General features: G+C 38.9%; 2 protein-coding genes across 2 annotated transcripts; both read left to right on the top strand.

Moving 5' to 3' along the window:
* Positions 1–4587: 4587 nt before the first annotated feature.
* Positions 4588–5528, top strand: LOC110308648 (putative olfactory receptor 2B8). The gene is given in 2 exon segments (XM_021181069.1): positions 4588–4795; positions 4798–5528. Coding segments are annotated over 2 exon segments (939 nt in total).
* A 17689-nt stretch (positions 5529–23217) lies between these two features.
* On the top strand, positions 23218–24253 carry LOC110308647 (olfactory receptor 1F12). The gene has a single exon (XM_021181068.1). It carries the CDS (start codon positions 23279–23281, stop codon positions 24218–24220), a length of 942 nt encoding a protein of 313 aa, XP_021036727.1. The 5' UTR covers positions 23218–23278; the 3' UTR covers positions 24221–24253.
* The last annotated feature ends 3003 nt before the right edge of the window (positions 24254–27256 follow it).

The raw sequence follows: 27256 nt of genomic DNA, 5'->3' as shown, positions 1-27256 counted from the left end.
GAGAGCTTAAACTTAGACCTCAAACTCTCTATCACAGAACTACACCTCCAACCTCCTCCTTCTATTTTTCTGATAGGAGACACTTGGACATATATTAGGCTATGGGTATGGGGTTGATGATGATAGGGTAGGCCAACTATAACTGACTGACAAGATCTTATAAACACTGTGAGATAATACAGTTGATAGCACCATCGAAAAGACTTGGTCAATAGCACAAGCACCAAGTACTATGGAGTGGAGTAAAGACCCAGAATTATATACTAAAGGACCTCTTTTCTTTTAGGTAGAAGAAAAAAATATTTCTAAAAGGCAAGAAATTTAAAGATTGACACCCCCCCCCACACCCCGAAATGCAAACATTTCTCCTAGACATGTCAGATGGAAATGAAGGAAAGGCAATAGGGTCACCATCAATTTGGCAGGAAAAGATGGATTCTCTGTTAGTATTACCTCTCCAGAGCCTTCCACTTCAGCTGCTCCCTGGAGACCATCAAACTCTGGATACCTGAACAGAGGCTAATGAGTTACGTGGGGCAAGACACTCTTGGGACCATGGAAATTAGGCACATCCTTGTGCATCCCACTCCCCAAAGTGATCCTGGGTCTTGGTGGTTCATAAAAAGATTCCTTGACTATAACATTGGCCCTTTTATTCATGGGCAGACTCCACAGAATTCAGATTCAACTTCTGTTTCATTGTTGAACTCTAAAATGTGTGGTCAGGCTTCCTGGGAAACCTCTAAGGGTGACACAGGTTATGCCTATGCCAACAGTAACTTTTGAAGAGATTGCTATCAAATTTAAAAGCCTGAGTAGCATTTGATCATTATCAATTTTCAAAGACCATCCAAAGGACAACATATTTAAAATATATTTTCATGTGAAATTCATATTTATTCTAAGAATTCTGTTTTATCTACCCCTATAGTGGGAATATTATGCCTAATATTAACTTTCCCATCAACATCAGTCTTTGGGGCTTAAAGACCATCTTCCTTCTTCCAGAAGACAGCTGAATGTCTGCAATCTGTTACTCATCTACAGAGAATTCCATATTTTCAATCTAACACCAGCCCAGTTGCCACCTAAGCCAGCTAAGATTGTCTTTTCACTGGATTTAGACCCAATAGAACCCTGGGTGTTGCCTGGAGTAATAATATCTATACATATGTTTATTAATGTAATAAGTTCTACACCAGAGTAAAACAACAAATTTCCAGATTAGATGAGTATGCAAGAAGTAAAGAGGTGTAAATATTTTCTCTACCATTCGAACTAAACTCCAAGGGGAAACTATGCAATGTGTATTGATGTCAATCTTTCAGTTGTTAGCAAAGATGTGATATTAAAAACTTTAACTGGATATTCCTGACAAGTGACCTCCTCATGATGTGCACCAGAAGATATAAATCTTATCTAAAATCACGGTCAGTAAATCTCATTTATTAACTTGATATAGGCTGGAACTAATACATTCACCATTAATCTACTGCCCAGTGGGAATGAATTTAGAGTAGAAAAGCATTGCAATCTCACATACATTATTAAGGTGGTTTCATGGATTTACACTCACCTGCCCCTGCCTCAAAAAACCCACAGAAATCCTAAACTCTGGTCCCTGCTTTTGGCATATATAATTATATAACATGACATAGTTAATTTATCTAGCATCAATTCAATGTGACCATTAGACTTGTTCTTTTTTAGGCCAGTCTGGTCTACAAAGCAAGTTCAAAAACAACCAGGACTAAACAGAGAAATCTTGTTTTGTTTTGTTTTTATTAGATATTTTCTTTATTTACATTTAGAATGTTATCCCCTTTGCCCCAGTGCAGGCGAATGCCAGGACAGGGAAATGGGAGTGGGTGGGTTGGTGGCCATTAGACTTATAAGAAAAAAAGAACATGCCATTTGACTATGAAGACAGAGACTGAAGTTCTACAAGTATAGACCACAGAATTCCAAGGAGTACCAGCAAACCACCAGAAGGACAAAATAATGCAAGGAAAGATTCAGATTTGTAGAGGATTCAGAGGGACCCCAGCCCTGCTCCTACCTTGATTTTGGACTTATATGTTTCAGAACTGTGAAACAACAATTTTCTGCTCCTCCTATTCATCATTGGCAGCCAGAGACAAATAATACAACACCTATATGGAAATGTTTCTTAAATAACCTATACTAATTTGATTATAATTCAATGAATTGCATATGTCTCATTAGAACATATGCTCCTTTTGGTTCAGATTATCTTCTGTGGAACACTGAGATCAAAATCATTTTAACAGCATGTTCTAGAATAAGCTAATATGCCATTTAGGAAAATGATAGAAAAATAACAGGCTCTTCTAAAATGCTTTAAGAGGCTTCAGCTGTACCTGGTGGGCATAAGAAGCTAAGACTTTAAAGAGAAGAATTGACGGTAAGTGCCAATAGCATTCAAGAAAACAAATTCTTAGCTTGATGTCTTGAAAGAACTCTGCTAATCTGAAAGAGAAAAAAATGATAAATCTCATTGTCACCAGAGAATGTCCTTTTCCTAATGAGTTCTTAATCGAAATGGGATGTTAGAGCTATTGAGCCTACCTGAGTTTCAGTAAAGAACAAAAAGGTAGTAATACCAACTCTTTCTTCTATTTGGAAAGAGAAACAGTTGAGAAACAGGAGTGGGGATGCAGACTTTAAAATCTAGAGACTTATTAATGGCAGATTTGTACTTAGAATGCAAATATTGTACTCCCATTATATTGAATTTTAGAATTTATTCTAAATTATCTTTTTTTTGTCATGAGAGTAACTACCAGTAAAGCAATCATTGAAAAAGAATATAAAAAAAAAAAATCAGGGACCCAAGAATCCAACAAGAAAAATACAGTAGACAGAGGTAAAGTACCTCCTGGACCCATCAGAAACCTTGCCAATAAAGAGATTAATTTAAAAAGGATTAATACAGTCTTAGAAGATTCCACACAAGAGAGCAATAAAAAATAAACTACTTAACGTATGATTATTCATGACTGCTTACCAACATCCATCTCTAATACATGGAAAGAAATTGAGATGCAGCATCATTTTTCCAAGCAGACTGAGTTTGTAGGCACTAACCTTTCTCTTCTACAGAGGATAATGCAACTCTTGCATAGCTATTGTTCAAAGTTCTCTCCAGGACAGTTCAGACTTGCAGTAATCTGTGTTCATTTTAAAGACACAGTCTCACCTAATCCAATGCAGCTTGAACTTGCCATGTAACTGGAGATGGGTTTGAAAAATTAATCCTTCTACCCAGAGATTACATGTTTGAACTACCATGGCCAACCACCCTATGGCCATTTTGAAGCTTGTATTTTTATTTTGTTATATTCTATTTTAAGCTTTTACTTTTATTTGCTCAAGAATTTTACCCAGATCCATTTCCTTTTATTTTCATGCTATGTAATATTGAAAGCATTTTTAACATTTTAAATTATCATGCAAAGCAATTGTTTATGGCATTGTTATACATATATGTTATTCTATTTTGTCCTAATTCATACCCTTCTCTACTTACCAGACCCATTTGTACGTTATAGTTATGCTGCTGCTAGGGCTGGAGATGTAGCTCAGTTGTAGAACTGTTTATAATACCCTGGTATTAGGCAGTACTAAATTTGAATCATGTGAGGTCTATGAGAGAAAGAAATGCAGTAGGGACTTCAGGACCAGTAATTTAAATAGAAAAGATTAAAATTTTAATTATTTTATTAAGCTGATGTGTTTTAAAAGTCAGAGTAAAAAGTTGAAAATGCTATTACACTGAGAATATTTTTATTTATAAAGTGAGAGACAAGAGCAAGCATTGGACAGACAGTCCCCAGCTCTTTGTTGGATGGCACCAATGGTGAGGAATCAAGGTTGGTACCCTGAAATATAAAACCATGTGCAGACGTGGCTTTCCGATCATTAAAATTCTTCTTCATTGTGGGACCTGTCAATACTCCATTTGTATATGTATTAATATGCATTGTCCTACTATAAGTTGTCCAAGGTTATCTTTCTTTGTCTATGCATTTTCAAAAAAAATACATGCTTTCTCTGAGCAGACAAGAATGACAAAAACAATTCTGACATATTCCAATTCTTTGATGAGACCCAAGATGCAAGATTTAAGACCAAAACAAACTTGCATCTTATTGAGGAAATTTTTATTTAATTTTGAGACACTCAACTCTCTTTAAGGTTCATCCAATCACAAAAAGGCAGGACTCTTGGCAGTTATGAGACTATATTGTACATTCAGATTAAACCCTTCCTTTGCCACTTATTAGGTGACGGCACCCAAAGAAAGAGCTGAGCCTGTTAAAGCTCGGTACACTTATGTTCTCAACAAAGGTAACAATGAACACTTCTTTTAAGTTAACACATAGAAAACACTGCTGCAGAGGAAATAGCAACACAGCAGCTTCTTGCAAGCAAAACAACAACAAAAATGTGACCAGTTTCCCTACTGCATTTTTTTAAATAAACTGCATTTTTTTTTCAGGAGAAGATCACAGAATAATTCCCCAGATAAGAATTAGACCTCTTGCTTCCCACAGGTAGACTGCAATGAACAGAGCTAATGGCAGCATCTTTTCTGGATTTATTCTTCTGGGCTTCTCCAACAGGCCTCAGGTGGAAACAGCTCTCTTCTTCGCTATGTTGCTCATCTATTTCTTGAGCTTCCTAGGCAACAGCACCATCATATTGCTGTCAGTTATAGACCCTCACCTCCACACCCCCATGTATTTCTTCCTTTCTAATCTCTCCTTTATGGATCTTTGACAACTTGCACTGTCCCTCAGACACTGTTTAACTTCAAGGGGAAGGACAAGACCATCACTTATGGTGGCTGTGTGACCCAACTCTTCATTGCCCTGGGACTTGGGGGAGTAGAGTGTATACTCTTATCTGTGATGGCTTACGATCGCTATGCTGCTGTCTGCCGACCGCTCCACTACATGGTAATCATGCACCCACAGCTTTGCATAAAGATGGTTTTAACTGCTTGGCTCACAGGGTTTGGCAATTCTGTGGTACAGACAGCATTGACCATGACTCTTCCGCTCTGTGGCAGAAATCAACTGGACCATTTCTTCTGTGAAGTTCCAGTGATGCTGAAGCTAACCTGTGCTAACTCCTTCATTAATGAAGCTGAACTCTTTGCTGTCAGTGTCTTCTTCTTGGTGGTACCCCTCTCACTCATTTTAGTGTCCTATGGCTACATTACTCATGCAGTTCTAAAGATCAAGTCAGCCCAGGGAAGGCGGAAGGCCTTTGGAACCTGTGGCTCTCACCTTCTGGTAGTGATTATCTTTTTTGGCACACTCATTTCCATGTACCTCCAGCCTCCCTCCAGTTACTCACAGGACGTGAACAAAAGCATGGCACTTTTTTATACTCTGGTGACTCCTCTGTTGAATCCCCTGATTTACACACTGAGGAACAGGGAAGTCAAAAGTGCATTAAGGAAAATAATGGGTAGAAGGACAGATTCAACAAAGAGTTAATGCAAGGCTTGCAGTCCTAAACACTTAAGCTTTGGGAGACTTCTGTGAATCTAAAAACTAGTTTAAATGCAATCTAATAAATCGTCAATGTACCAAAAGCACTATTTTGAGCACCCAATTGAGTTGATAGATGAATAAATAATTAGAGATATATGATAGATAGATAATTAGATATCAAATCAGAGAGAAGTCTTGTTACTATGGAGTTAAACCTTATGAAGAGACTATAAGTAAGATAAGGTAACATAAATTAGATGTATTATATATTAGACTGCTAAGTGGAATAAACAAATATAAGTACATAAAATTTCTGTATAACCATGTGGATTTATTTTCTCAAATGTAATCTAGCATTTGTCATGCAACATGCTTGTAAACTTAGCAGTAGGAATTACAAGTCAGTAGATCATTAAGTTCAAAGCCAGGCTTTGGCTAAAAGAGTAAATATCAAGCCAGTCAAGGATACATAGCAAGAGGAAGATCCTACATTTGGTGCATGCCTTTAATCCCAGCACTTGGGAGGCAGAGGCAGGCGGATTTCTGAGTTCAAGGCCAGCCTGGTCTACAGAGTGAGTTCCAGGACAGNAAAAAAAAAAAAGCAACCCAATTGGTGAATCCTGAAGCAAAAATTAGAGTGAAATACTATCATTTTCAAATTAAATTTTTAGAACTATATAATTTCTTAAAAACAATGCTTAGTGTTTATATATCTATATCTGAATGAATGTTTTCACAAAATCAAAATTTAATAAAAACCTAAAGATTTGAATTAACCAATGATTTTAGGGCATTTAAACATTTTATGTATATAAATACAGTAGTATATACTGAAATAGATCTTTTAAAAAACGCAATCAAATTATCTGAAAAACTCCACATGTTTATAAATATTTTCTTGACTATTTCTTATTTGACAGTAAGTTTGGAGGTTTGTTATTACAATATTAACTAAATGATGGAACAAAGATTTCTTTGTATCAATTAAAACCAATTAGTAGTTGTTGGGTGAGTTCTGTAGTGATTCTGCCTCTGTACTGGATAAGTTTTAATGACTTCTGAATGTTTTTAGGGTACTATTCAAAAGACTGACTTATTTAATGTCAATTTATTGGACTTTTTTTATATCCATAACAACTAGTTTCATTGAAATTATATCATTGAAAATGATACCAAAATTTCATACAACAGTTTCTTTTTATTTATGGAGGTACATTGTAAGACCCTTGGAGGATATCAAATTATAGATAGTGCCTAGCCTGAGGCAATGCACTGTGTTTTGGATGAAAATATAACTTTGACATTTTCAACAAGTCATCTGATAGTAACAGGACTTTAAATTCTAAACCTATTACCTCGACTAATTTTTTTTTATTCCTAGAATGAAGTTTTCCATAGCAAAATTGCTGCCTCTCCACTGTCTCATTATGTTGGCACAACACAAGAGTTTTTATTTCCTTCTGTTGTTGTTGTTGTAAGAAAGTTGTTGTCTATCTATTTGTTTCTTTGCTTGTTTTTGAGCCAGAGTATCACTTTGTAGCCCTGGTTGGCCTAAAAGTCAATATATAGCAGAGGATGGTTTCAAACCCACAGAGATTCCACCTGCCTCTGACTCCTGAATGCTAGAATTGAAGGCTTCGCCACCACACCTGGCCAGAAATTTTATTTCTGAAAGTCTGTGCTCTGTATATGTGTCACAAGGCATGTGACATTACCCTGAGAGCAACATAGACACATAATACAAGGGCAAACCTGTCCCTGTCTCCTGTCCCTGTGCCTTCTTTGCACTTGTGTGGCTTATTTAGCATCTTTTCCAGAAATGTCCAGTTGTATGACAGCTGAAGGTTTGTGGGTGGTATCCTTTCTCAGTAAGTTTCTTCATCCTCTGAAATAGTCATTCTGGTACCTTCGGTGTCTTTACGTCCAAATCTATTCTTGACTCTGTGTTGCTGCTCCTTACTCAGAGTAAGTGACTAAGAGCCACTTCGTCTGAGGAACTTTTGCTGTGTCTTTACATTGGTGCTTTGGAGCACTATGAGGCTGTGAACTTCCTCTCTCTTGTCTTCTACCCACAAATATGTTTATCTGTCTCAGCTAACTACTTAACATGCCCTGTAGCTTTTATTTTGCAATGTAGGATGTAACCGTAAAACCAGAACATTTTTTTCTTCGTAGTTTCACCTGCAGAAGAATGGTTTTTATTGTATCCTTAGGATACAACCTTTCTTTTTTGATTAAGATTACAGCTGTTGCCTTCTCAGTTAAGGAATGTACTTTAGCAAGTCATTTTTTCACATTACCAATTTGAGTGTTCTTGAATTTTGAGACAATTAGTAAATAAAATAGGGATAGCTTGAAGACAAGTATTATGTCAGTCCATGCCATAAACAATGGAGCTACTAAGTGACCAAGGGGTTGATAACACACAGAGTATATATATATATATATATATATATATATATATATATATATATGCTAGTGGTGGTTTGAATAGGTATGGCCCCCATAGGCTCATGTGTTTGAATGCTTGGCTCATAGGGAATGGCACTATTACTAGCTGTGGCCTTATTGGAGTAGGTGTGGCCTTGTTGGAGGAACCACACCACTGTGGAGGCAGGCTTTGAGGTCTTATATATGCTCATGGTATAACCAGTGACACTGCCTCCTTGTGCTGCCTTCAGGACAAGATGCAGAATGCTCAGCTCCCTCTCCAGCACCAAGTCTGCCTGCACACTGCCATGCTTCCCACCTTAATGGTAATGGACTCAATCTCTGAACCTGTAAGCCAGCTCCAATTAAATACTGTAATTTATAAGGGTTGCCTTGGTCATGGGGTCTGTTCACAGCAATAAAACCCCAACTAAGGCAATGTTCAACAAAGGTTGGTCCTCATGCCAAGCAAGACACCATGAGACTCAGAGATGTAGTCACCACTGATAATAGCTCCAAAATGAAAATCTATGGATATTTTTGCTTCCACATCCTTTCCATTAACACCTTCAGACTTAAAAAGTAAAATGACAGAAAGCAACCTGAACATGAGTTGAATACTGGGGTTGACCCAGGCAGACTGCCCTTGCCATGAAAGTGGAAATAAGTGCAGTACCATGTAAGGTTCGATTGACAAGTTGAAAACATAAGAGCCCTTAAACACATAGCCAATGTATATGGACATTTACTGAGTTCTGGAGCTACATAGAAAGCTCAACTCTAGAGCAAAAACTTTGCAAAGATAGAATGAAAACTGGAATTTTATTGTGTCTACTGAAGACATGCTGGGGAAAAAGAGTCTTGTCTTTATTACAGCTTCTCCTGTTAGGAAATCTGAAGTAGGGAGACGGCTTGCTATAATACACAGGAAACTAAGCTGGTTTTCCTACCACCATGTAAAAGTTTCACATTAACATAGTGAGCAATTTCTATGATTCTGGCTCCGAAGGATGGAGAATCTCAAGGTCTTACTGACCAGTCCAGCCAAAATGACAAATTCTAGGATTATGGAGAAACCATATCTATGAATAAAGGAAGGAAGAAAGGAAGAAAGGAAGGGGGCAGGGAAAAGAAGGGAGAGAAGGAAAGGAAGGGAATGGAGAAACAACTGAAGAAGACATCCCAGATTTACCCTCTAACCTCCACACATGCTCACAAATATACACAAAAGGACACTTGACAACATTTGAAGCAGTATGAATCAGAAGACTAAGAAAGTAAGAAGACTAAGGAATAACAGTAGATCTAGGAATGGCAACACATGTTCAGTGTTCTGTTTGTACCACATTTCTTGCTTAACTTACTGCTGATTTTGCCCCATTGTGTTATAGCTTTTGGATGACTGTCCCATTTTCCCCCTGTAGATATTATAAAAGATACTGAACATGCATCATCAGCACATACAGACTTCCTCATCCCAGCTTTCTATCTCTTGATTTTCTCATTCCTGACCCTCCTCCTCAACACCTCACTGTTTAGTACCCCTATACCTGCAGCTTTGGGTCAGACTTACCCTACAATGGGAGAACAATACTCCAGCTAAAAATCTCTTGCTAGCAAGTAGAAAGCCCAGTGCCAGGAGTAGGTTAACGTTTTACATTACTGGCCAAAAGGGTCACACAGGCATTATAGGCTGTTGACATTACTCTTGGCTACCCTCCAGCACCTAACAGTAAAATCCTGTTGTTGAAGACACCACATATTCGAATCACAGACTAGGGAGAAATCAAGCTAGTAGTACTCACCTAAAAGCTTCATCCCGGCTGACCTGCCTTTACAGTGCTGAAAGGGACTGTGCATTCTACAAGAACCAAAAATACATCATTGATCTCACCCAACTATGAATCCTGAAAATGTCAGTGACTGACTAGATACATTCATTCACTTGTGCAATATGGCACAGTGGTCATGGGAGTGGCCAATCATTTTCTTCTTGGATATAAATCATGCCCCATGAAATAGAGCCCATATCTGGCATTGTTAAAGGGGTCAAGAATCTGTGACTAATTATTGGTCATGGATTCTAGGGGAGAACCCAATATTCTGCTAAATGGACATAGTATTAAAATGACTTTTTTTAACTACAATTTGTTTTAATTTGTAATGATTTCTATTGACAGACAAATGAATGTCAATGTGATATTTTCTCTTTTTTCTGCTTCTTTTTTTATTTTCTGTTCCCCTTGCTTTTATTTTTTAATTAATTTATTTTTACATTCCATATTCCATTCCCACCCCCCATCTACCCTTCAATTGCTCCGCATCCAACACCTCCTGCCCACACCCCTGTCTCCATGTGGATGCCCCCAACCCCCACTCTACCTGACTTCTAAACTCCCTGTGGCCTCCAGTCTCTTGAGGGTTAGGTGCATCATCGCTGAATGAACAGTGGGTTCCAGCTCAAGTGGAGGTCCCAAGGCCTGACACTATTACTGAGGCTATGGAGAACTCACAAAAAGGAACTTATCATGACTGCCCTCCAAAGGACCCAAAAAACAGCTGAAAGCATCAGATGCAGATATTTACACCCAACCAATGGACAGACACAGCTGACCACTATTCTTGAATTAGGGAAGGCTGAAAGAAGCTGGGGAGAAGGGTGATCCTGTAGGAGAACCAGCAGTCTCAATTAATCTGGACCCCCGAGATCTCTCAAACACTGGACCACCAAACAGACCGCATACAGCAACTGATATGAGGCCACCAACACACAAACAGTAGAGGACTTCCTGTCCATTCAGAGGAAATGACTTCTAATAACCTATTGCTTTACCGATAGAACAGAGCATTTCTCAATCCTCACCAGAGAAGCTTCTTGTTGCAGTAGACAGCAATTAATGCAGAGATTTGCAATTGGTCAGCATGCAAAGAATAAGGAACTATGGAGTGGGGCTGCAGAGATGGCTCAATAGCTAAGAGCACTGGCTGCTCTTACAGAGGGTCTGTGTGCAATTCACAGAACCCACATAGCAGTCCACAACTCTCTATTGTGTTCCATTCCAGAGAATCTAATGCTTTCCTCTGGTCCCTATGGACCACACAAATGGGGAATACAGCTATATATATATAACAGCTATATACATAAAATAATAAAATTTAGAAATTAATTATTTTTAAAAGAGACTGTAGACTTCTCAGAGTTGCATAGAACATACAAATTAGACCTCTTTTTCTTAGGAATTTTGAGTACAATAGGGTGGAAAAATTGTTATAGCCAAAAGTGGTAGATAACATCGTGAAAAGAGTATTTTCCTGACCAAACAAGGTAGTAGTACCTATGAGTGCAAAATGATTCTGACAAGACCTCTTCAAGCTCAAGAGAAACAGAATTCCACCATAAACAGAGGAAGGCATGCACAAGATCCCACCACTAGCTAAGAATCTACTGCTATGAGACAGTCAGTTTTCTTTAATGATGTGAACCCTGGTAGGTAGACTACATCAGGGAAGACTCCACTCCCATGACCAGATGGAAACACAAACTGGAATCCATTAAAGGGGTGACTCAAAGTTGGGTGTAAATGGAGAGAAGAGAGGGTTATTATAGGAGTAGTTAAGAGAGAGGTGAATATGTTTAAGATATATTGTACAAAATTCTCCAAGAACTAATAAATATATTGGTTTGAGGGGTTGGGGTTTTGGGTGTTGTTGTTGTTGTTGTTGTTGCTTTGTTATTTTTTTAATTTTAGTTTATTTTTAAATTAATTTATCTTTACACTCCATATTCCATTCCCCACCCCCCATCCCCATCCACCCTCCGACTGCTCCACATCCCAAACCTTCTCCCCACCCCACCCTGTTTCCACATGAATGTCCCCAACTCTCAACCTACCTGCCCTCTAATCTCCCTGAGGCCTCCAGTCTCTTGAGGGTTAGGTGAATCATCTCTGAATGAACACAGACCTGGAAGTCCTCTACTGTATGTGTGTTAGGGGCCTCATATCAGCTGGTGTTTGCTGTCTGTTTGGTGGTCCAGTGTTTGAGAGATCTCGGAGGTCCAGATTAATTGAGACTAATGGTCCTCCTACAGGATCTCCCTTCTCCTCAGAGTCTTTAGCCTTCCCTAACTCAACAACAGGGGTCAGCTTCTTCTGTCCATTGGTTGGGTGCAAACATCTTCATCTGACTCTTTCAGCTGAGTTTTGGGTCTTTTGGAAGGTGGTCATGATAGGTCCTTTTTTGTGAGCGCTTCATAGCCTCAGTAATAGTGTCAGGCCTTGGGACCTACCCTTGAGCTGGATCCCACTTTGGGCCTGTCGCTGGACCTTCTTTTCCCTCAGGCTCCTCTTCATTTCCATCCCTGTAATTCTTTCAGACAGGAACAATTATGGGTCAGAGATGTGACTGTGGGATGTGAACCCCATCCCTCACTTGATGCCATGTCTTCCTGCTGGAGGTGGGCTCTATAAGTTCCCTCTCCCTTCTGTTGGGCATTTCATCTAAGGACCCTTTGAGTCCTGGGAGCCTCTCACCTCCCAGGTCTCTGGTGCATTCTAGAGGGTTCCCCCACCCTCCTATTTCCTGAGGTTGCCTATTTCCATTCTTTCTACTGGCCCTCAGAGCTTCAGTCCTTTTATTGTTTTGTTTTGTTTTGTTTTTTGAGACAGGTTTCCTCTGTATAGCCCTGGCTGTCCTGGAACTCACTTTGTAGACCAGGCTGGCCTCGAACTCAGAAATCAGCCTGCCTCTGCCTCACGAGTGCTGGGATTAAAGGCGTGTGCCACCACGCCCGGCTCCTTTTATTGTTTTTAGAAGTTACATTATTCTTCCTTTCCCAAGTTTAGAAATTCACTTTTGTTTAATACAAAAAGCTTCTAAAAATCTTGACCATTACTAAAAGAGTGTTTCAGCAAATTGTCTTATCTGCACAGTACTTTTGTAGGGTTATATAGGATGAAACAGTGGACATTCCATCAGTATCAAGTCTTCAAAGGCTGGAGAAAGTCCCCCTGCTTATAGACAAAGATCTCGCTGCAGTCTCTCAAGTTTGAAATCTCAGAGCTTCTTGCAACATCTGTGAGTTATTTGGAAGCTGGAACATTCTTCCTTCTTTTCCTTCTGCCACAACAGTTTTTTTTTTTTTTCACTTCCCTCACAAGGATACGCCCTCCCAAGAGACCAACAGCTAGACCTAGGAACCATCTGAGTGCCTAACTGGTTAAACTTACAGAGACTCAAGTAAACTCTGATTGGATAAGAGATGCAAATGAAGGCATAAAATAGGACCAATCAAAAATGAGCTGACAACTATAAGCAAGTAAGACAAAATAAAGCCTTCAAACCTGAGAGTTCTCCTAGGGGCCACCGCTCCTTCCCCCTTCCAACTTCCTCCATGTTAGAGATGATGTGGGGAGAATAGGAAAAAGTCCAGGAAACCTACTACTCCATATCTGTTCATTACTCTAATTGCCACCAGTAAAAAAGCACCATGTTGAGCTCTGAGTTACATGGTCCTTTCTTCATTATAGCTGCCTTCACTAAAGCTGTAAACTGATCTTTCTATTTCTACCTTCCAGGTGCTAGGATTGCAGGCATGAGCTGCTATGGGGACAGTTAGGTACTCAGATGGCCCCTACGTTTAGCTGTTGGCCTCTTGGGAGAACATATAGTGAGGGAAGTGAAGGAAGGCTTTGCAGCAGAGGGAAAAGAAGGAAAAATGTTCCAGCTGTCTTGTTCCATGTCTGTCTTTTGGCTTCTAGTGTTGTCCGTAAGTTTTGGCATTCCTTGGCCGATAAACCCAAGAAACTAGGACTAGAATAGTCTAGTTTTTCTTTTCTCATGTGTCATTCTGTCCTCCTATCTAGTTTTGTGTCTCTGTACTCTTGAAGGACCAATCACATTGGATATGGGTCCTTTTAAATTAAATGTGCACTCAACTGATTACATTTGCAAAGATCTAGTCTCCAAATAAAACTACATTTATTGGTACAGTATCTTTTTGGGTAACATCATTCAAAATGTAAACAGGAAGCTTTGTTCTTGGCTTCTCCTTCTCTTTTTCACAATGTCTTCATCATTTAGAAGCACTGAAAAAGGTTTTGTTATGGTCTCTATTAATGTTTTTCCTGCTTTCAATTTCATTTAATTCTGCTCTAAATTGGTTTGCTTGTTTGTGTGTGTGTGTGTGTGTGTGTGTGTGTGTGTGTGTGTGTGTGTGTTTTACTGACTTTGGATGCTGGTTGCTCTTCTTCTAGCTTCCTAAGATAAAACCTTACACTATTGATTTTAGGTCTTTTTTCTTATTTAGTGATGGATTTATAATTTTCATGTAAGAAATGCTTTCTCAGCACCCTAGAAATTTCAATAAATTTTATCTTCACTTAGCTCAATTATATTACAACTTTCTCTCTTTATTTCTTGTATATCACAGATGTTATTAAGAAGTATAGTTTAGAGCTAGAGAGATCACCCAGCAGTTAGCTGCTCTTCCAGCGGTTCTCAACACTGATGTCAGTCAGCTCTCACAACTGTAACTATAGCTCCAATTTAATATAGAACCATGCAGGGCCCTTTCATTATCTTTCTCTTATGAGGTTCTAGTTTACACTTGTGTATGACCTCAGAGTTCACATTGTACTACTTCTATTTCTTTAATTTATGAAAGTACATTTATAATTGAGAGTATGAACTATCTCCATTCATGACCCATGTGAACTTTAATAGAATGCATAGTCTCACACTATTAGATAGAGCAGTCTATAGCCCTTAGTGTGATAGTCAATTGACAGTGCTGTTGAATTCAGCTTTGTCCTAACTGATTTTCTGCCTTCTAGAGCTATTAACCATAATATCAAGAATTGTGATTAATCTTCGTTGTTGGCTTGACTGTATGGAGAGACACTTAGAAAATGGGTAAAGAAAGCTTCCGTGTGTGTCAATAAGGAACTTTCAGAGAAGACTGACAAATCAGTCAGGAAAGATGCACTCTGATGTGGGCAGCACTAGCCAATACTAGGGGCCCGGCTGAGTCAATGAAACAGTAGGGAAGACCTCACACTCAAGCGTACTGGGCCCTTCAAATGCTACACTTTTTTAAAGTGCTACCACAGGCTCCATGGATGCCTGATTCCAGCATGTTCAGTCTCTAAACAAAATCTCCATGGAGTTTCCAGATCTTCCTCTTCAAGAAGAGATTGCATCATGGGTTCCTCTCAGTCTCTACTGGTCCTCACTCCTCCTTTTCAGGTAGTCATTGTGGAATTTCCCAACCTCTAATAAATCCCCTCTCAATACACACACCCCAAATATATATATTTGGTTCTATTCATCTGAAGGACCTTAATACAGATGTGTAAACATCAGTGATAAAGAGATATTGAGATAGTGAGATTATCTCACTATAGTAGTGGATCCACCAATTTTATCTTACAGTTTGGACAATGTTTCCCTTGTATAACTTTGTTGTGAGGTTTGTGCCTGCCAAGGACTGTTAGGTCTTCTTGGGTATTTAACCCTTGTATCATTTTAGCACATTCCTCATTATCGCTTGTACCTTTTTGTGCTTTGGAGTCTTTTCAATCTGAAACAAATACAGTCATTAGAAATATATGTTTCTATGTTTGTGTTCATAATCAGTGTGGGATATTTATAGATAATAGGTAATTGCACCTTGTGTTTTGATTCATCCAGGCAACTCAGTATTTTCATAGCATATATATTTACATCATTAGGGTTTAAAGTATTAACCACACAGTTGGATAAATATTTGCCACATTTGCTAGTGTTTTGTCCTCACTTTCCTGGTCCTATTTGTTTTCTCCTCTCACTTTGCCTTGTATTTCTTCATTAATGTATTTATTCACTTTACATCCCAGTCAAAGCCCCCTCCCTGCTCTCCTCCCAGTCCTACCCTCACAAATCCATCCCCCCAGTACCCTACCTTCTCCTCATAGAAGGGGAAGCCTCCCTTAGGTACTACCGCACACTGGGACATCAAGTCAAAGCAGGACTAAGTGCATCTTCTCCCACTGAGGCCCAATCTTGCCTTGTATTTCTTAATTGCACATTTTATATATCAAGACACTTTTCCTGGATTGCAATAATATATTTTATGACTGAAATATTTTATAATCTTAGGCAGTTTCCCTAAAGCTTGCATTACTCACATGACTGAAATGTTTTTTTAAAAAAATGCTTCACAGATAAACAAGTGTCTTATGATAATAAAATATTTCAAATTCCTCCTTGCTGTCCCTTGTTTCATTGCTTCTATATTCATTCTACACATACACCAGCATATATAATATGTTTGCTATGTGCATGTATACATATATGCAATACATATATAAAATAATGCATTGTCACTGTGCATGCTGCTCAGATGATGAAGTATGTTCCTAGAATGCATGAAGCACTGCATAAGCTAGGGAGGGAATACAGAACTATAATTCCATTACTCAGAAGGTGGAAGCAAGCGTTTAAATCATCTCTAGCTACATAGTGTGTTCAGAGATAGCCTGGGCTACATGAAATCTTGTCTTAAAAAATACATTGTTGGGCTGGAAAGATGGCTCAGTGGTTAAGAGCTCTTCTTCCAGAGGTCCTGAGTCCAATTTCCAGCAACCACATGATGGCTCACAACCATCTGTAATAAGACCCGATGCCTTCCTCTGGTGTATCACAGGAGAACGACAATGTACTCGTGTACAAAAAATAAATCTTAACAAAAAGATACATTCTGATTTACAAGGTTTAGGTAAATATTCTCTGATGATCTGTGTATTAAAAGCTTAGCCATTAGCTATGATGCAAATGGGAGACATAGAACTTTCAAAAGGTAGGGCCTAGAGGGAGACATTTAGCTAAGTAGAGGACATTTTTGCAGAAGATATTGGCATTCTCTCTCACTCTTGCTCTCTTCCTTTCTTTGTCCCTTCCTCTGCCTCCACCTTCCCCTCCCCCTCCCCCTCCCCCTCTATCTCTCTTTCTCTCTTTCTCTCTTTCTCTCCTCTCTCATCATAAAAAGAAACCCAAGCTATTCTACTAGAAGATGGGGATATTATCAACATGAGCCATCCAAGACCAGTGATCCTAAGCTGATCCTGTACCTAAATCAGACAAATATATGAATCAAGTAAAAAAAAAAAAAAAAAAAAAAAAAAAAAAAAAAAAAAAAAAAAAAAAAAAAAAAAAAAAAAAAAACAGAACTACTCAACTTCATACAGCTCAAATTTCTGATGCACCTAATATAAATGATTGGTGTTAAGCTATTTAGTTTTGCAGAAATTTGTTATATAGAAAACCACTTGCTGGTATAGACCTTTTGACATTTAGAGCTATGCATTATAAGAATAGTACCAGCAAGAATGCACCACATAGCCGGGCATGGTGGCACACGCCTTTAATCCCAGCACTCGGGAGGCAGAGGCAGGCTGATTTCTGAGTTTGAGGCCAGCCTGGTCTACAAAGTGAGTTCCAGGACAGCCAGGCCTATACAGAGAAACCCTGTCTCAAAGCAAAAACAAAAACAAAAACAACAAAAAAGAATGCACCACACATACTGTTCATCTTTCCCATGTATATACAGAATGTTAAATAGTACATTTCCAAAACCTTGGGTATCAGCCCCAGGAAAACCTATGCATTGAGTCTATAAGGCCTTGCTTATCCATGATTACATTAGTGCTAGTACTATGGAATAGAAAATAAGATGAGATATGTGATTTCTGGCTACATATTCATTACCTCATCTCCTTTGTCACAAAATGGGTACTTGAATATCAGGCATTTGTAAGCTGGAAGAAGATAATGCTAATGGAATATTCAATCATGAAACATAGAACCTACATTTAGGGAACTGGTCAACTCTACTAAAGAAGAAATTCCTCAAGTTGTTGTGATTATTGTTGTTTGAGCAGAAAGAGAGACAAGCTACAACATTCTTGGAAGCATACAATCTCTAGATGCTATCTCTAGGTCTCCCTGGAGAATCATCTTCCATAGTATTGTCCCTACAGTTACAATTTGGAAACCACAAAGGAGATGAAGTCATGATTGCTGGAGTTCAGGGACTTTGTCAAGATTGGGTCCCCACAGGGCTCAAAGGAGTTGTGAGCCTTAATATGGAGAAGTCCTTTAGTCACTCACATTCACCCTGCACCTTTTGTGACCTGCTTACAAACTGTCCCTTCCTTCAACTGTGTGCCTTCTGAGGAAAGGGAAACAGTCTCACATTTTGCATTTTTCATTACCTCCACGTGAAACTTAGAAGTTAATTCACTCAAAGAAATCATATGATTGCCTGGTAAGTGAGCATGGAACTGGACAGGGGAAGTGAGCAGATTGGAAAATCAGGAAGAATATATGTCACTTCCGGGACAAGGAAGACAAGTTCAGACTGTAGGTAAGGCCTTGTACAACCTATAGTCGGTACCTAATAACCACCTGTAGAATCCATTAATCAAATAGCACATGCCTACTTCTGAAAAGATGGAATCAAATATTCAGTAGAGACATGATGAAAAATAGACTAGAAAATCTGTCTGAGACTGAGAACTGTAGCTTAATGTTGGTGAGCTTGTTTAGCATATGTGAGGTCCTGAGTTCAGTTCCCAGAACCACAAAAAAAGAAGGGGAAAGTGGGGGGTCAGAGAGGGGAGAAAACAAAAGGAAGGAAAGAAAGGAGAAAAGGGAGGGAGGGAGGGAGGGAGGGAGGGAGGGAGGGAAGGAGGGAAGGAAGGAAGGAAGGAAGGAAGGAAGGAAGGAAGGAAGGAAGGAAGGAAAAAATCTTGTTTCAGATCCTGCCTCTACTAAAACACATTGCTTACATAATAAGAACACAATATCATATGATGATACACAGAGTGAAGGTATATGGTGGCTACTGTGTTCTCCGTCTTGGTGAAAGATGTATAGTTTCTTGTGTTGCTGTAGAATTTATTTAGTTGGCTTTACATGCTGTTAATGGCTTTAGACTTCTTGTAGGAAAAATATTCTTTCTTAGGAAAAGTGAAGGATGTGGTGCCTTTCATGGACACTTTCATGTGTCTCTGTAACATCCTGTGTGTCTTGATGAGGACACAGATGACTCTGCAGCAGAAGTATCTACAGCAGAGTTCTACCATACATTATTGAGAAGCCACTTTTGCATCTTGCGGGATCTTGTTGTAGAATAATCCCTTTATGTGTTCTTCATAAACAACTGCTTTGTTATTTTAGATACCTTCTTTAACAGAATCATACGAAAAGCTTTAAGATAATCTCTAATGATAGGTATGAATGAAAATAAGTGGAGAAAGTACTAGAAAAAGATTACCTGTGGTTGAAATTTCTAAGTAAACAATAATAAGTATATATTTAGCCTAAACCATAATCAAAATGAAGGAGCCTGTGTCTTCAGAACTGGAATTAGAATCTAATTCAATGTGGCATGACAGTCAAAGGCACACAAAGAGATTAAGGCCTGAGGCGTAGATAATGAACATTCTGTAACTTTATCTTTTTCTGTAAAAGTATTTTTCCTCCCTCTCAGCAAGCAGATGTCCTCTCTTTTACAGTCCACACAGCATACAGTGGTCATAGCTCAAATCCTAAATATTCATACTTCCTCCATCCAAGAACCAACCCCACTTCACCTGGCCAGTCCCTGCCTCCCACACCCAGGCAACAGAGCAGAACAGTAACAAAGAGCAACCTGGATTAAAACAGGAAAGAGTACAGACTCCATCACCGAGAAGAGGAAGCTCACATTCAAACTTCCTAGCTAACTTTTATAGTGATAAATGAAATTATGGTAAGAGGTAAAAGTGGCCATTTCTGTTGGGACGATGTGAGGTGGAAATGGAGCAAGGCACAAGAAGAAGGGTTCCAGAAATTAATGGTTTAATTCTGCTTCCTGCAAAGCTCCTAGCTAGCTTTTTCCCTTCCTCCATAGCCCCTGATAGTCTCTTATGAAAATCTACCCCTTATCCTCTTGACATATGCTAGAGAACATCTATTCAACTAAAATTTTAAGTGCTGTGTGGAAAGAACTGCCAAGTGATGTAATACTATGAAACCTGTGTTTCCTGAAATCACATCTGTCTTTTAGCAGGAGAGCAGATATAAGCAGTGGGTTGGTATTTTACCTACTATGGTAAGTCTGCAGACTATGGAAAGAGTTTCTAGTCATTTCTGGAAGTTCCCAGGAAATTCCCACTTGATATGCGTGTTCTCTGGAGTCCAAAGCATCAGTCAGTGCTCTCTCGAATTCAGATTCCCACCTTAGATTCAGTCAATAACAAGTGATCTGGGAGAGCCACTTCATTTTCCTTAGTTTTCACCAATACACTTTAGCCCTCTGCCTCAGACACAAGCTAGCAAACTGAGAGCAATCCATGATCCAGCAAAGGAGTTTTATATGGGCTTTATCTCACCTTCTCTGGCATACAGTTTATTCCATATTTAAAAAAACAAACTACTTAGTCTGAGCTGATGAGCAAATATAAAGTATTTATAAAGCAGAGTGTGTCTCTAGTTGCTTTCTAATATCCACTATAATGAAAACAAAGTGACTGGATAGTACATTGCCCGAGAGAAAAGTCACCACAGAGGGAACATACATTTGTCTAATAACAGCAGAAATGGCTCTTGAGTTTCAATTAGATTCACTCATTTACTCAACAAAAACATACTGAAGACTATTAGTTTTTTTTTCCCTGTGAATCTGAACTTGAAATTTTACATGAGCAGATTCAAATAAAAGGAACCAAAGAAAAAAGAATATTCCAGATAATAGTTATATGAAGACAACATAATAATTTAGGAAAGTTTTAGATAAGATAGTCAGAGACTTTCAAATGCAAGAAGCTATAGAGAGATACAATTTCAGTGTGTGTCAGAAAATTCTAAGAGCAAAAAAAAAAAAGGGTCATAGGAAGATATAAGGCTCGAGAGGTAAGGAGGAGCTCAGAAGACACTGTGGGCTGTGATACAGAATTTGGAATTGGATTGAATTGAATTTAAAACATCGTAAGTTTTTTGTTTCCATGTGATCCTGTTCATCGGTTCTTGTTTTTGCTTTGCTTTGTTTTGTTTCTATATAAGACAGTGGAGTTTTGTTGAGTGAAAAAAAAATTGAAATTATGATGTTCACAGGAAAACAGATGGAGTTAGTGGTTATCATGCTAAACGAAATAAGCCAGACTCAGAAAGAAATACTGTGTGTTTTCTCCCATGTACAAATTGGACTATAAGTGGATGGAAGGGTGTTTAAAGAGAGGGAGAGGGGGAACGAGAACAGGTAATGTCATGGAAGCAGAAGTAACATTATTTGGGAAGCCATCAAGAAAGGAAGGAGAGGGAAGGAGCATGGCAGTGAAATGAATAAGGACAAGGTACAATGATGATACATGACTGATATGTCACAGTGGGACCCACTGCTTACATGTTAACCAAAGGCTAACTGGGAAAATCAGAACAGTTTAAGAAGGACAAATCTTTGTTTTATATTGAAGGATAATCCTACAGGAGAGATAGAAGTGGTACTCCAAGGGGGAAGACTATAGGAAGGAAGGCTGCTCAGAAGTTGGTTACAGCTATCCAGGGAAAAACTGTGAGTCTAAGTGGCCCAGACGTGATGCCACAGGTTACAGGGCCTACAGGATGGAGTCTGGTTTCAACACTGACTAAACAAACCCATGTTCCTCCTATCTAGCATCTGTTCCTACTATTGCAAATTCATCTGTTGTGATAATACCTCAGCTCTCTGTCCAAATGTCTTCTTAATACTGTTCAGTTTCCTGACCCAGGAACAGGGACTGTGATGCATATTTTACATATCAAAGCAAACATGGCTTCGGGGTTCTCCCAGTCCCTATTTGGCATACCCTGTGGTCACCCTGAACTTTTCAGCGCAGGGGCTTGACTGCCCTTACCTCGGGGGGGGGGGGTCGTCCCTGTATAATCTAGACATTATGAGTTCTCTCTCTCTCTCTCTCTCTCTCTCTCTCTCTCTCTCTCTCTCTCTCTCTCTCTCTCTCTCTCATTTCCTCCATTTTTCTCCCTCCCTCTCTCCCCCTCTCTCTCCCCATCCCCATGGTGACTTCCCTAGCCACAGTTCCTGGGGCAAGTGAACTCACCAAAGAGCAGCTTCCCAATAAACCTGCCTTTAATATATTCTAATTTCGCTTGAATTGGCTCGTTTCATCAGTGGAGAAATAACCTCTCAAATACAATTGTCTCTGGTGAAGAACACTTGTATTACTATGCTGTGTTTTCTACATCACCTAGAAATACAGTTAACTGAAGTAATACTGTGATGTCAGATACTCGGTGTCCATGAGCCCTTGTTTGAAGTTATAGTTAAAATATCACAAAAACATTTCAAGTAAATCTTTACACCTTTTTGCTTTAAGCTCATGGAATCTCCATCTCTTTCTGCTTAGTAGGCAGAGACTCTGTTACAGCTCACTTTAAATTAGTGTGTATTAGTTGTACAAAGTAAGCTTTATCTATACTCATCGTATAGCCACATGTGGTATTTAACTTTTAAACATATTTGAATTCTTTTATATTTGTAGTTCAAGTAAACTATCTTTGGAGGCTTAACTTTGTACATTTGTTGAGAAATTAACTTTTTTTTGAAACTAAAAGAGATGAGCTACTTTAAACCTAATCTTACATAACCTAAATAGTAGGTACCTGGCTGGTTTTCACATAGGATGATTTTCATAGTGATGGACAAGTACCTGGGGAAGAGAACCTCACTCAAATCCCAGTGTCGGGCAAGGAGCCTTTAATTATGTCAGACCTATGGGTATACTTCAAAACAGCAGATAGGCAGCCACACACAGTAATGTGTATATAAAATAAATCTAGAGGAAGAAATGGCTGTAAAAGTAAAGGGGGCACAAGTTGGTACTTACAAGAGCAGGGGGTGAGGGGAAGAGAAGATAGGGTAATAGAATATGAACAAACTATGGAGGGATAGAAATATGATAATGAATCATCTTACTTTGTACAACTAATACACACTAATTTAAAATGAGTTGTAACAGAGCCTCTGCCTATTAAGCAGAAAGAGATGGAGATCCCATGAGCTCTCTGATGATGTTGAGCCTAAAGCAAAAGAAGATAGTCATAAAGACAGCAGATGGGGCAAAGAGGAACACTCATGGCTAAGTGAACTTTGGCAGAGCATCAGGGAAGAGACAGGATGCCATAAAAGAAAACCATTTGGTAAATGGGGATAAGACTGGGTAGATATTTAAAGACAATACCAAGGGAAGTTGTTTTACCAAATGGAACTTTACTTCTCTCTATAGCTCTTCATACAGGTACATCCAATGGAGAAGGAAAACCAAACCAGCGTCTCTGAGTTTCTCCTCCTGGGCTTTTCAAGTTGGCCAGGGCATCAAGGGCTTCTCTTTGCACTCTTCCTATGTCTCTATTTAACAGGACTATTTGGAAACCTCCTCATCTTGTTAGCCATTGGTTCAAACAATCACCTACACACACCTATGTATTTCTTCCTTGCCAATTTGTCCTTGGTAGACCTCTGCCTTCCTTCAGCTACAGTCCCCAAGATGCTATTGAACATCCAAACCAAGTCTCAGTCCATCTCCTACCCTGGATGCCTGGCTCAGATGTATTTCTGTATGATGTTTGCTAACATGGACAACTTCCTTCTCACTGTGATGGCATACGACCGCTTTGTGGCCATCTGCCATCCTTTGCACTACACTACCATTATGACCCCATGCCTCTGCACATCTCTGGTGTCTTTCTCTTGGGTCATTGCCACTTTTAATCCTCTCTTGCATACCCTCATGATGGCCCGACTTCATTTCTGCTCTGAAAATATTATCCACCATTTCTTCTGTGACATCAACTCTCTCCTCCCTCTCTCCTGTTCTGATACCAGTCTCAATCAGTTGATGGTTCTGTCTGTGGTGGGACTGATATTTGTGGTACCATCAGTTTGTATCTTAGCTTCTTATGGTCGCATTGTCTCTGCTGTGATGAAAATTACTTCTATGGAAGGAAAGCTCAAAGCATTCTCAACCTGTGGATCCCACCTTGCTTTGGTTATTCTTTTTTATGGAGCCATTGCAGGAATCTATATGAGCCCTTCATCCAACCATTCCACTGAAAAAGATTCAGCTGCATCAGTAATTTTTATGGTTGTAGCCCCTGTATTGAATCCTTTCATTTACAGCTTAAGGAACAATGAGCTGAAAGGGACTTTAAAAAAGACTTTTAGTCAGAGCAAAATATGTTCCAAGTGATTTACACTTCTCTGAAAGGAGCAACAGGCAGGAAAGCCTGCTGATGCCATTATTTTTATTGTCATTTTAAAAGCTATCATAAATAGTAAATGAAATTTGTCCGACTTCAATTTACTACAAATGCTGAAACTGACATAACCACAGATCATGTTCATTTGAGCCCCAGAGTATTTTATTGATGTTGACAAATATTTCGAACTTAAACCCATGAAAAACCAACAATAAAATATGAAATCAACATTTAATGTATTATTAAGACAGCCCAAATTGCCAGATGTGGTGGTGCATACCTGTAATCCGAGAACGCATGAGACAGAAGTAAAAGGATTGTTAAGAGTTTGAAGCCAGCCTGGTTTATGAAGAGTTCCAAGCCAGCCAGGGTTATATAATGAGATCTTGTCTCAAAACAAACAAACAAACAAACAAAAAACTAACAGTACAAATTATACCCCACAGGGAGTATTGAATGCCTCATTCCCTGCAGGATTGTATACCTCTAATAATTGATAGAAGTATGCAATAATATTACCATGCATGGAAAAAAACTAAAGGATAAAGTCACTGTTGTGGGAAGCTCATATTAGAAAGACAATATGAAGGGTGGAGATGGTAAGGCAACTTCATGTAAAGCTGCAAGAGACAGATAGCACTTAATCTGAGTCTTCTACTTATCACAATGACTTGACAGGAGGGCAAAAAGAAAGTAGTATATGTTGGCAAAAAGTGTTTGCAACCAACAAAAGTAGTGTCAATAACGTAAACTCACAGTAGCCAAAGCTACATAGGAATGATGAGAATATTCAAAGGCTATGGGGAAGATGTGTGGGGAAGAGCATGGCATTTAAAAGTAAAGACGATGAATAAATTAACCTATATGGAGTGAAAAGTCACCTAAGAACCCGGTGAAAACAAAGACTGGATGGATAGTCACTAGGGGGCTGTAGGGAGGGTTTGGTTTTGTTTTTGTTTTTGTTTTTAGATAATATTGCATATATTTTCTATAACTGTTTCATTCTCTTGTGTAAAATGTAGTGCGTGGGCTAGCATCTCATGTAGCCCAGCACTCAGGAGGCAGGGGCAGAAGGATTTCTGTAAGCTCAAGACCAACCTGATCCACATATATGGTGAGTGATATCTGTAATCTCAGTACCAAAGAGGCTGAAGTAGGAACATCAGGGCTGTAGCCTGGGGCTACAGAGTGAATCTGTGGACTACCAGGGCTACATGAAACCCTATGTTAAATGAATTAGTGAAGTAGATATTGATACAACTCATTGTGGAAGGGTTAAAGAATTCAATAGAAAAAATGAACAAATGATATGAAGTTATACTATAGTAAGAGAAGTACATAGGAAGAAAAAAATATTTTGAGACAGGGTCTCACTACATAGACCTGGCTAGCCTAGAACTCGCTATGTAGACCATGCTGGCCTCAAGTTCACAGAGTTCTGCCTACCTCTGCCTCCTGAGTGCTGGTATTAAAGACACTCAACCACATCCAACTACCAAGAAATACTTTTAAATATATAATTTCATTAGAAAATATATCTAATACCTATTTAATTGGAAAAATTAATAAATCTTTCAAATCAATCATTGAGAGTTTTAATTGTTCAGTATTGTTTAAACATCAGTGATGGGATCACGCAGTGGGCAAACATTCAGTAAGGGTTTGATTATACTTGACGAGGTTTGACTCCCACATGCTCTACCCAGTAGTTCTACTCCTTGGGAAAAATGCTTATGCATGAGGAAAATATTCATAGAAGCAGATGCTCTGTACAGTATGGGCAATGACCTAAGATATCCAGTATTTCTATTTGAAATGAATGAGTTAATTGAGGATATAGCAAGCAAAAGAAAAAAAATAGCAAGTAGCAAATAGTAAATGATCTTCAAATCAGGAGTTAGTTCACAACATCCAGCAGAATTGATGAGAGCATCATGCTTTACATAACAATGGAAATATCATTAAATCAAGAGCTTACAAACAACTTCCATGAGGCAGAAATAGTATAAGGACGTTGGAGCAGCCTACTGGAACTCTCAGTTTAGCTTTCTCTCGGTGGATAAGCTTTGATCTTCCTGTTTACTCTGCAGGCGCTTTTACATCCTGAGATAGACACTCTGGAGATCACGTGCACTACTGGCTTTTCAAATGTCCAGATGAGCCTACATATTTTGGGTTCATCCTAGGTTTATGTTCTCAAAGTTTTCACTGTTTTTATATCTACCTAAGCATGTAAGATATCTTCAGCCTTAACCCGGGGAGAACCAAATTATGGTTGACTCTTGGGACAGCAAAACATTAGTTAGTATTGACACTGGATTTCTTGGAAACCGTAAATCACTCATGATTCAGTAAGTAATATATCATTTTGTGTAAGGCACTAAGAATAGTGAGCAAAGTAAATATGGTTTTTGATTTTGTGGAGACAGTTGTGCCATTATATAACTGGTAAGATATAAAATCGGGAGGAGGTAGTCAGAGAAGTCCATTAGATGAAGCAACATGTACCCTCCACCCTAAAAATGGAGTAGAAATTTAGTCATGAAATTAATAAGAGGGGAAAACATTTCAGATCAAAAAGTTTATGGCTGTTGTCACCTTGAACTAGAGAAGCTATCATTATCCACACTGAGAATATCACAAGATTGGGCCCAATGATATCTCCTTATGGAAGGAGCAAAGTAATAAATAAAATTCAGCACACACACACACAATTATAAATTCCATGAAAATAAGCAGATATTGCTCTACTCAAAACTAGCTCTACTTTTCAGAATAGTGTTGGGCATAGAAGGCATTAAATAATATTTGTAGCAAAAACTGGAAAGGGGAAGACAAAGTCAGGACAGGTTTTTTTTCCCACTATTGGATTGTTAAAGGAAAAAAATATAATATCATTGAGCTGACAGATACAGGCAAGCAAGAAGGTTGCCAGTGAGCCGGGCGTGGTGGCGCACGCCTTTAATCCCAGCACTCGGGAGGCAGAGGCAGGCGGATTTCTGAGTTCGAGGCCAGCCTGGTCTACA

The sequence above is a fragment of the Mus caroli genome, chromosome 13 (genome assembly GCF_900094665.2).
Source record: "Mus caroli chromosome 13, CAROLI_EIJ_v1.1, whole genome shotgun sequence".
NCBI lineage: Eukaryota > Metazoa > Chordata > Mammalia > Rodentia > Muridae > Mus > Mus caroli.
Note: the sequence above shows the minus strand (reverse complement) of the source record. Positions and strands in the feature narration are given on the sequence as shown.

Excerpts from the sequence above, each read along its gene's own strand:
- LOC110308647 (XM_021181068.1), top strand. The coding sequence starts at position 23,279 with ATGGAGAAGGAAAACCAAACCAGCGTCTCTGAGTTTCTCCTCCTGGGC.